We start from the raw sequence: 10,500 nt of genomic DNA on the forward strand, positions 1-10,500 counted from the left end.
GTTTACATTTTTTGGACTATAGTTCTCAGACTCTCAGCATGGTCATACTTGTTAGATGATTGTGGGAGCTGCTGTGCAGAAAAATAACTTTTCCATGCTCTGATCTGTGCACAGCTTCAAGATGTGATACTCAAGCTTATGATCCATGATCCTACTTAATGCATCCAATCCCTGTGAGTCATTTAACAAACATTCTAGTCCTTTGCCACTAGCTCTTAAATCCTGATTAAAACGATCTGTTAAATCTTCTGCACAGTCCACACTGGACAAAATGGGATCTTCTTTTCCCCAGGAATGGCATCCTGCTTCAAAACCTTGTAGTATGGAGATTTCCATTCAAAAGTATCATCAGTATCTTTATTCCTTTCGTGTCTCAGCTTTACTGAACAGGGGGTGGTGAGCTGAGGGATACATCCTTCTCTGGGCAAACTCTTTCAAGCTGCTTCCCTACAGTGAGCAAGGCTGGGCCGAGAATGGGCAGTGACCACAGGAAAAGTGTTGTATGTTACAGATATTATATTAAAAATCTGTAGTACAGAATAAAGGCAACAGGCAGAGAAAAATGTGTAACTTGGCCTGTGAATAATTAGAAACTGAAGCCTAAATCCAGTTGTCACTCCCAACTAGAGTTGCTGTTACGTGCCTTTCAGTTCATTCCAACTTATGTGGCTTGCCATTGCCTTCCTCTAAGGCTGAGAGAGAGACTTCCTCAAGGTCACCCAGCGGATATCCATGGCTGAGGCAGGATTCAAAACCAGGTCTTTCAGACTCCTAGTCCAGTACTCAGATCTCTTCACCATACGCTGGGTTTTTAGCATACAGCAGACACATCAAATCAACCAAAGAATGGTAACTTAATACCTAGGTAAATCCAACTGATGGGTCTCTTCTAGTTGGAACTAGCCACTGGATTTGTTAGTTTGAAGAGAATCATTCGTCATTTTTCATGATTGCAAAAATCAGATACTTTTCTTGATTCATAATTATATTGCCAAACCCTTCCTTGAAGAAAATAAGAAACAAAGGTTTGGGATACCAAAGATATGATGGACAAGTATGGCTGAAAAGAGAGCTGAATGTCACATGAGCTCACTGAAATCTACCCAATGATATTCACCTTTAGCTTTTTCTGTTTATTAATAGCCTCAGTGTTTCTAGATATAAAATGCCTCCTTCTTTCCCTGCCTGCACCCCCCCCCCCATTCCAGAGTTTTGCACGCCAAGCTTTCCAGAGCCTTATATCGGTGATCCCTATCCTGGTTTCCTTATCTTGCTTTGGAACCATGAATGGAGGAATTTTTACATTTTCAAGGTCAGCGTTTGCTAATTATCTCCTAATTTTAGGGTGGGGAGAAACTATATTGACCATCTGTGCCAAAAAAAGGATGGGCGAGTGGGTGGGGACAGTCCAACAGTGGCCCTTGGACTATTTCTTGAAGAACATAGGGACATGGTTCAAAGTAGGTGGTGACATGAACAATGCCTATTAGTGGAGTAGAAGGCTTTCATGGCTGGCATCCATGGTTTTTTGTGGGGTTTTCAGGCTATGTGGCCATGTTCTAGAACAGTTTTCTTCCTGACGTTTTGCCGGCATCTGTGGCTGGCATCTTCAGAGAATGCCTATTAGTCACTGGGAAAGTTAGTTTGCTTGAACTACCAGCCATGCTGGCTGGGGATTTGTAGTCTGCAAGAGCTTGCACAGGATGAAGCAATGGCAGTTAAAATGGAATCATAATGCTATAACTGTGTAGCATGAAAGGGCCCCAGTTGTAACTCTAAAACCAGGAAAGATTGATTGTTTGGGGGGGGGGGGGGGTTACGTTGGTTGAAGGATGGTATAGAAGTGCCTAAACATGCATACCTGCAGTCTAGATTCTCCATAGATAGGTTCCTTGGATGCTTCTTTTCACTCCTTAATTCCTCCTTCCAGGACATTGTTTGTGGCTTCAAGGGAAGGTCAGTGGCCTCTCCTCTTCTCCATGATCCATATTCAAAGGCATACACCCCTGCCAGCAGTTTTGCTGATGGTAAGATCTTCTTTTCATACAGTGTTCAATTCATCTTTGGACAGTTCCTTTAGAAAGTCTGATCAGAGAAACAGATGCAACACATTCTATGAAAAAATGTATGTATTTTCAAGGTGTATTCTAGGACGTGCTGGAATACATATAAAAAGAAGGAATCTTGAGACCAACCAGTTGATTTTAGCCTATGCTTTCCTATAGCTGACCAGTTACCCAAAGAACAGATGGTGGCGACTGGGGGTCCTCACCAGCTGTCATCAGAAAGGAGAAGAAGACATTTTATGTTCCAATATATATTGGAATTAAAAGGAACCAACTCAAACATGGGAATAAAATGTTACAGTTGGTGTTGCAAACTGCAAAAAGTAATCTGGGAGTAAAGAAACATAACATGGATATTTTAAAACAACTCAAAGAGCAACATCAACAAATTCCACAACCTCCTGACACATTTTCCCTTGTCCTAGGAAAACCAATGCTGAAATAAGTTGGTTAGTCTTCAAGGTGCTACAAGACACTTTACTTTTAGGTTGTAACAGACTAACACAAATACCTCTCCCTACTGAGAAGTTGTCAAGAAAGAAAATCCACAGTTAAGCACAATGTTCACACTTAGGTTATCATGCTTTCAGCAATATGTAAGTGCATATATCAATCCATTACAATCCAGATGATTAATCTAACAAAAATCATTAACTGGTTGACAACTCTAGTTGGCACCCATGTTTTATATTGATGTTTTGTAAAATATTCCAGCAAATTAGTTCTTATTTATTCAAAGTATTGATTTTCATAATTGATATTCTTTTATATAGATACTTTGACCTTGGATTTGTGAGGTTCCCTCCCACTCTAAAAATTAAAACCCATCTCTGAAAATTAACTTTCTTCAATCAAGAATTTGCAGATTTGTATTGGTACTACTCCACTGGAAACAGTTGGAGATTAAAATGCAAGGGTAGTAGTACAGACCATAATACAGATTCCAAAGTACATATTGTAGTGATGAATTTATTTAGGCAATAAAAAAGGCACAAAAGGTTCGCCATCACTGCTATAGGGTAACTTCCTATAGTGGAAGTTGCAGTGGTGGTGCAGTGGTTAAATGCTGGCACTGCAGCCACAATGTTGTAAGTTTGATCCTAGAGGAGGGCTCCAAGGTCCACTCAGCCTTCCATCCTTTCATAAGTTGGTAAAATAAGTTGGTAAAAAGGAGCCCTGGTGGCGCAGTGGTTAAATGCCTGTACTGCAGCCATTCACTCAAAACCACAAGGTTGCGAGTTCAAGACCAGCAAAAGGGTCCAAGCTCGACTCAGGCTTGCATCCTTCCGAGGTCGCTAAAATGAGTACCCAGACTGTTGGGGGCAAATTAGCTTACTTGCTAATTAGCTTACTTGCTGTTCACCGCTATGATCTTTGGAATAGCGGTATATAAATAAAACAAATTATTATTATTATTATTAAAATGAGTACCCAGCTTGTTGGGGGAAATTGTCTTACACATTGTAAACTGCTGAGGCAGTGCTGCTTCACTCATAAGCAGTATAGAAATGTACTTGCTACTGCTCCTTGCTGTTATCTACATTCTTCCTGCACCATGCTGACACCACCATTCACTGCACTTCCAATAGGACATGAAACCCTGATATATTTAGGGTATGACTGAATGTAGGGGCAGGAACAACTGCTCTAAACTGTGCAATATAGAAACATAGTAGCCCTATATATATACTGGGATTAATGGCCATCTGGAGAAGCCCTAAGGGTGCTAAGCTAACACTGAACACAGCTAGTTTCACTTTTAGTAGAAGTGAGAGAATAAGAGGGCATGAAGAAAAGAATTGGAAAGCTCCCTAAGTGTATCAGTTTACATTTAAGAGAAGTTAAGACAGGAGCATAAGATAGATCAATTTATTGAATTAGTCAACTGACCATTTCAAAGAAAACAGGGGGATAAGAGATGAGGAGACATTGGATTACTGAAAACTACCTAACTCTATCGCTGGTGCTCTAAGACACCTTTAACTTTCTGAGTACTGAGCATTGTTGCATTTCCAACTCTAATACTACATGCCTTTTATTTTTATGCTCCTCAGTTCCCTTTGGTCACAGCTATGATTTGTGTAGGAGATCTTTACCACCTATTGAACTTCTTCAGTTTCTCCAGGTGGCTTTTCATAGGACTGGCCACCCTTGGGCTTATAGTTCATCGTTACCGTCATCCTGAGATACTGAGTCCATTCAAGGTAATGCTTTGCCAGCCTGTTTTTTTTTCCTGTGACTACTACTGTTTTACCTTTTCATGGAAAGCCATCTTTGTAGGCTACAGGTGGCAAACTTCAGGCCCTAGGTATTCCCTGAAATACCACTCCTCTTGTCCCATGACATTTGATGACTCCCCAAATTGCACCTAACTACTGGTGGTAAGACCATTAAGTGAAAAAAGCTGATCTTTTTGGTCCCATACCTTTTGATTTATGTTCCACCAACCACTGGAATGATTAAATGAGGACTAGTGGAGGGTATGCAGTACGATCAGGGAACATCTTTCAGTCAAAGGGTCAATCTCAGTTTAGTTGGCCCTTTGGCCGAAAGATGTTTCCTGATCTTGCTCATACCCCACCAGTTCTGCTTCTGTTGATATAAATCCACTTTGTGGGTTTATATCCATGAAAGCTCATGGCAAGTTAGTCTTAAAACTAACTTCAGCATTTCTTTTTCTTTTTCCTCTCCTGTATGTCCTCCTTTTTATGCTGCAAGAGACTAACTTCTATGAAACTCTGCTACATCTCCAGCAAGAGAGCCATAGTTCGTTATTTGTATTCGATTGTTGCCCTCTTGTGGCCAGAGACCAGATATTCATACTTTTTAATGCAATATAAAACTTACAGGTAGTTTTGATTATCTAAACAGCGCCCCATTCCCAGCCTAAGTGTAGAGAATTAACACATTAGCATCTGTCCTAAATAATAGGGTTTTTTTTTAGTTCTAGCCCTGACTTTCTTCATGGTGCTGAGTGATTCCAAAGTAGGCTCCAGGACATCCGTCTGATATCTGCTGTTTTATGCATTGGTCAACATGCTTTTTCAGAGGAAATCTTGTATTGAACACATTTAATCCTTTCTGGATGTGATTAGATTGAATATGGATGTAAACATGTTTCTGTAACACTGACTAGATCTGATGTGTCCAGGAAATGGGCTCATCTTGGGAAAAAGTTCCTTTTTTGAATGACAACTTCCATAATCCCCTAGTCCCTTGCCAGGCAGTGTGGCCACAAACTGGCTAGGGTATTATGGAAATGGTTAACCCAACAGTAACTTTTTGAGCCTCAGGAAGGAGCATAGTTGGCAGTGTAAGAAGTTGGTTTTTCAAGGGAAATGCAATCCTATCTAGAACAAGCTGTCTCTCCACTTTGAGGTGGTCTGTTTTGAAGCTTGGTTTATTAGCTCACATGGGATGCAGTGGCTTAGTGGTTAAGATGCCAGTTCTGACGACTGTAAGGTGGTTGGCAGTTCAAGCCCCAAGTGCCTCGTGATGGGGTGAGCTCCTGTCACTAGTCTCAGCTTCTGCCAACCTAGTAGTTCAAAAGCATGCAAATGCAGTAGATAAACAGGTACCACTCTGGTGGGAAGGTAACAGCATTTGCTGCAGTCATGCTGGCCACATAACCACCAGAGTCATCTTCGGACAATGCTGGTTCTTTTGCTTAGTAACAAAGCTGAGCACCATCCCCAGCTGTCAGGTATGACTAGACATTCATGTCAAGGAAAAGCCTTTACATTTACCTATTTACAAGCTCACATCCATTCAATTTCTACACTCAACAGCTGATTAAATTTTATTTAATATTTTAATTTGATTTTATTCCTGCCTAGTCGTGGGATGTAAATGCACAGGGACGCATTATATTGCACAGCTCCATCCCTGGGCAGTACCATCCCATACTTGACCTGGGTTTCTCCCAGACCTTTTAAAGAATGGGGACAGAGCTAATCTCCATAGATGATAGTGAAAAGGCACAAGTATATAAATAATATGGCAGAATTTAAAATATGATAGAGGTCAGAACTTGGAAACATTACTTTCTTGTATCATAACTCTGGAATTTCCCTTGCCAGAAATCAACTTTAGCAAAGTTTTTTTTGCAATACCTCTCCTATTCAGGTTCCTCTCTTCATCCCAGTTTCCTTTACAATCATCTGCCTTTTCACTGTGGGAATGTCGTTCTATTCAGACCCAATCAGCATCAGTATTGGATGTGCTATGGTTTTAAGTGGCTTTCCAGTTTACTACTTGCTCATTAATGGATCAATGCCAAATTGGTGCCGTGCCACATTCTGTGAGTAGGAACCAAATAATTTTGAATTATTGCATCTAGTAGTTCACTATCAATAGCTAGTGTGGTGTAGTGGTTTGAGTGTTGGACAACAATTCTGGAGATTCAGCCATGGGAATCCACTGGGTGACACTGGGCAAGTAACACTCTCAGCCTCAAAGGAAGGCAAAGGCAAAATCCTTCTGAACCAATCTTGTCAAGAAAGCCCTGTGGTAGGGTCACTTTGGCGTTGCTGTAAGGTAGAAACCTATAATAGTTAAACAACTGGAAACTTTGCTGATCTGCAGCAAATCATTCAGAGCTCTACTGTTACCAGTAGGTCTCATCTAACTTTTTGCCCAATCAGAAAATCATGATGAAAATCATGGTAACACAATTCAAAACTCTTTGAGCAAAAGGGTTTCATTTTGTTTGCTATAGAGTGACTTTAATGGTTGACAGACATGGGAGTATATCACACGGGAGGAATTTCTCTTAATTTCGAATGAAAAGAAAGTGGGGCCAGAACGCATTCATGCGAATTCGCTAGTTCAGCAAATTTACGTGAATTCGAATTGCGTTTGAACTGACTTCCCATTGCCCAAAAATAGCTTTCCATTGCCCAAAATTGCGTGTGGTAGTCTATCACGCAATAACGCGAAACCCCATGATTACATTCGGACTGACTTCCCATTGCCCGAAATTGTGTGTGGTAGTCTTTTACACAATAACATTAAACCCCCTGATTGCGTTCAGATTGCCATTGGATTATACTTCCAATTTCCCTTGTCTGATAAACTCCATGGTGTCATTCATTGGACAACTCAATTAATTAAGTTTTTGACCTTTTATTGAAGCAACAGGTTTATACATTTTAAATATCATCACATGTAATACTCGTGCTGTTAACTTTTCCTGTCTTTTTCCTGTTGCAGATTATCTTACATTGAAGCTTCAAATTCTCTTGAAGGTGGTGCAACAAGAGATCAGGACTTACTAAGAAACACGAAAGGGGATCAAACTAAAACAATCTAGACCATGTACTTTGAAACTCCAGTTTTGTAAAGGCTTCTCTATTAGCGTACATTTAATGTCACACTTTACAGCATATCTGTATGGGGGCCAGTGTGGGATAATGGTTTGAGTGCTGGACTACAACTCTGGAGACCAGGGTTCAATTCCCAGCTCAGCCATGAAACCCACCGGGTGACTTAGGGCAAGTCACACTCTCTCAGCCTCATGGGAAGGCAATGGCACACCTCCTCTGAGTAAATCTTGCCAAGGAAACCCCATGATAGGTTTGCCTTACAGTCACCATATGTCAGAAATGACTTGAAGGCACACAACAACAATATAGGAGCTACTGATTGCTTCTTCCATATGTATGGTGCTCTAACACCAAACAGATAGTTCCCAATAGGTCAAAGGGGCAAAGAAGCTAGTGTGTTCAGCCATACCTTAAACTGAGTTAGAGATGCCCATAACCCATGCTGGTTCTGATATAATTCTCATCTGCCATGTGGATGGATATGAGTGGATCTAGCATTCCAAGACAGACTCATACATTTGAATCCATACCCAGTCTCTAAATCAGTGGTCCCCAAAGTGTGCCCTTTAAGATTTTTTTGGACTTCAGCTCCCAGAAGCCTCATCCATGTTGGCCAATAGTCTGAGATTCTGGGAGCTGAAGCCCAAAATCCCTTAAAAATCACAGTTTGGGGACCACTGCTCTAAATGTTAGCTGTGTTGAGTCAATAACTCTATGTGGATTTTAAGTGATACTGTACAGAGCTCAGAAAAATGAGAGGGTGAAAGGGTGGATGGTTGCTCACAATCCTTTGCATGGTAAATTAAGGGGAATATTTCCTTCAAGTGAAATTGACGTTTCCATAGACAGTGACTTCTGGCCGTGCCAATTTCACACCTACTTTTAAGTCTATGGGATGGATGGAACATGTGCAAGGTCTGATGGATGGAGCAATTTTGTTTTCTGTTGCAGCAGAGGGTAAGGACATGTTTTAGTTTCAAATTAAAAGAAAAGGATTCAGCCTAAACATTAGGAAGAAATTACTGATAGTTTGGGGTCTGGGTTTCGAGTAGAACAGACTGCTTTGAAATATGGCTGGCTCTTCTTTATTAGAGGTTTTCAAAATGTTGCCAGAAGTGACACGGCTGAAGAGAAGGGATAGAGAAAAAGAAAAGTTAAAAACAGCATTGAACTTAAAGTCCTTTTGACCTAAGGGAGCAACAGTCAGAGATAGTCATACTTGGCTATGTATTGGGAAACTAAAAGTGGATTTCTGGCATTAGCAGGGGCTGCTCTAGATGACCTTTGAGGCTCCTTCCTATTTTGTGAATTAGGAATGTAAGGTTGCATCCAGAACTCAGAAGAAATTACAGTAGTTACCAGTCATACCAGTATGCATAACAAGTTAATTTTTCATATGACATGAAGGTACTTTTCAAATAACAAGGGGGTCAAGATGTAATTCTTCATTAATTTTCATCTCAAAGGAAGCAACAAGTAATTTTAGCAATTTTATTCCTCCTGCAAGAAGATATTTGAAAACTATGCAGTTTTCAAAGCCTACTCACAATTCAGAACTTTTTCTGTGTAAAATTAGCACTTGCCTGTTTTGCAGAGAAAAAAGTGTTTTCTGCACAGAAAGTAATATTTCTGCACAGAAAATTCTGTTTTTATACATATTAACCATATATGAATCATGTACAGACTATTTCCCCAATTACAGGATTTTCTGATCAGAAAATGCTGCTCAGAAATATGGTTTTATTGCCCAGAAAATGCTGTTTCTGTATAAATCAACTATGTGCAAATTTTGTGCAGAGTAAATCCTAAGTTGTGAAGATTCTTGTCAATTTAGGATTCTTGCCATCAGAGTTTGACACTTGAAAAACATGTTTTGGAAGATTTTCAGATATTCTTCCTTCCCTACAATGGTGTAGTTAAGTTACACACAGACAAAGGAGAAGTTACTTTATCATGCAACAAGTGATGGTTTGTAATTAGTTTTGAAAGTTACTTTTATGATCTTTTAAAAGAACATTCTGACAGGATTTTTTTCAAGTTTTACATCATTTTTCTTATAAATACTGTTCTTTCCTCTCAAAAAGGGAACGGGAAGCAATTGGTAAGCAACACATATTTCAACAAATAAGAGGTACGTAATCAGTATTGTTACGGGTAACAGTAACAGATTACTTGTCAAACACTGTAAGAAGTTCTTCCATCCATGGCTGGCCCTGCTGTTGGGGCAGTACATACTGGTGTGTTTGTGTGTAGAGAGTGGTGGGAGGATAGTCCCCTAGTTTCTGTGTGGAAGCAGGGAACCCCATAGCTTGCTCTGAGACCTCAAAGCTAGCTGCTGTCTTTCTCATGACTGTGTCCAGAAGCGGGGGAAAGTTACTTTTTGGGACAGCAATTCCCAATGGCCAAGGTCTCTGAAATTTTCTGGAAGTTGTACAGTGCACCTGTGTTATACGTGGGCACGCCATACACAGCTTCCAGCATACACTGGAAGAAGCCTCGGTGCGCCTGGAAGAAGTAAAGGGGTGCACGCCGTGGGTACGAACCTCAATGATTCCTGAATTTCAATTAAAAAAGGCATAGCGTATATAGCCTGAACTCTCCCTAGAAGCCAAAATGACCAAACTGAAGTTATCATACTTTGGACATATAATGAGATGACATGACTTATTAGAAAAGATAGAAATGCTTAGTAAAGTGGAAGGTAGTTGAAAAAGAAGAAGACCAGATTACATGTTGGCAGACTCAGAATCTTATATGAGAAAAGAAAGACGAAATAGAATTGGAGAGTATTGGCTTTCCCCTGCCTCTCTGCATGATGTTGTAGCACTTCCATTCTCTTTCTGAGGGAGACAATAATAAAAGTGTGCCTTTTCTTGTGCTGGGAAGATCCATTAGTCAAAAGGCACACTTGTACGACTGTCTCCCTTGGAAGGAGAGTGGAAGTACTACAACATTATGCAGAGAAGCATGGAGAAATTCGACACTCTCCTGCTCTGTTTTGACTTTCCCCCCCCTCATGTGATAAGGCTTTCATTCAAGGAAGCCACAGCCCTGAGTTTGCAAGATCTGAGCAGGGCTTTTGATGACCAGGACTGTTGGAAGTCTCACAT

General features: G+C 40.4%; 1 protein-coding gene across 2 annotated transcripts in view; it reads left to right on the forward strand.

Moving 5' to 3' along the window:
• LOC149311789 (cystine/glutamate transporter-like) overlaps positions 1-8,985 on the forward strand; it is a 28,558-nt gene extending 19,573 nt beyond the window's left edge. For both annotated transcript variants that reach the window (XM_089527917.1, XM_089527918.1), the window contains 5 exons: positions 1,209-1,312; positions 1,931-2,027; positions 4,121-4,270; positions 6,192-6,366; positions 7,278-8,985. In XM_089527917.1, coding sequence (XP_089384043.1) covers positions 1,209-1,312; positions 1,931-2,027; positions 4,121-4,270; positions 6,192-6,366; positions 7,278-7,342 — 591 coding nt within the window. In that variant the 3' untranslated portion in view covers positions 7,343-8,985. The remainder of the gene's footprint in view (positions 1-1,208; positions 1,313-1,930; positions 2,028-4,120; positions 4,271-6,191; positions 6,367-7,277) is intronic.
• The last annotated feature ends 1,515 nt before the right edge of the window (positions 8,986-10,500 follow it).

Source organism: Sceloporus occidentalis, unplaced genomic scaffold (genome assembly GCF_023333645.1).
Source record: "Sceloporus occidentalis isolate IW3139 unplaced genomic scaffold, rSceOcc1.0.p SCAF_5, whole genome shotgun sequence".
Taxonomy (NCBI): Eukaryota; Metazoa; Chordata; class Lepidosauria; order Squamata; family Phrynosomatidae; genus Sceloporus; species Sceloporus occidentalis.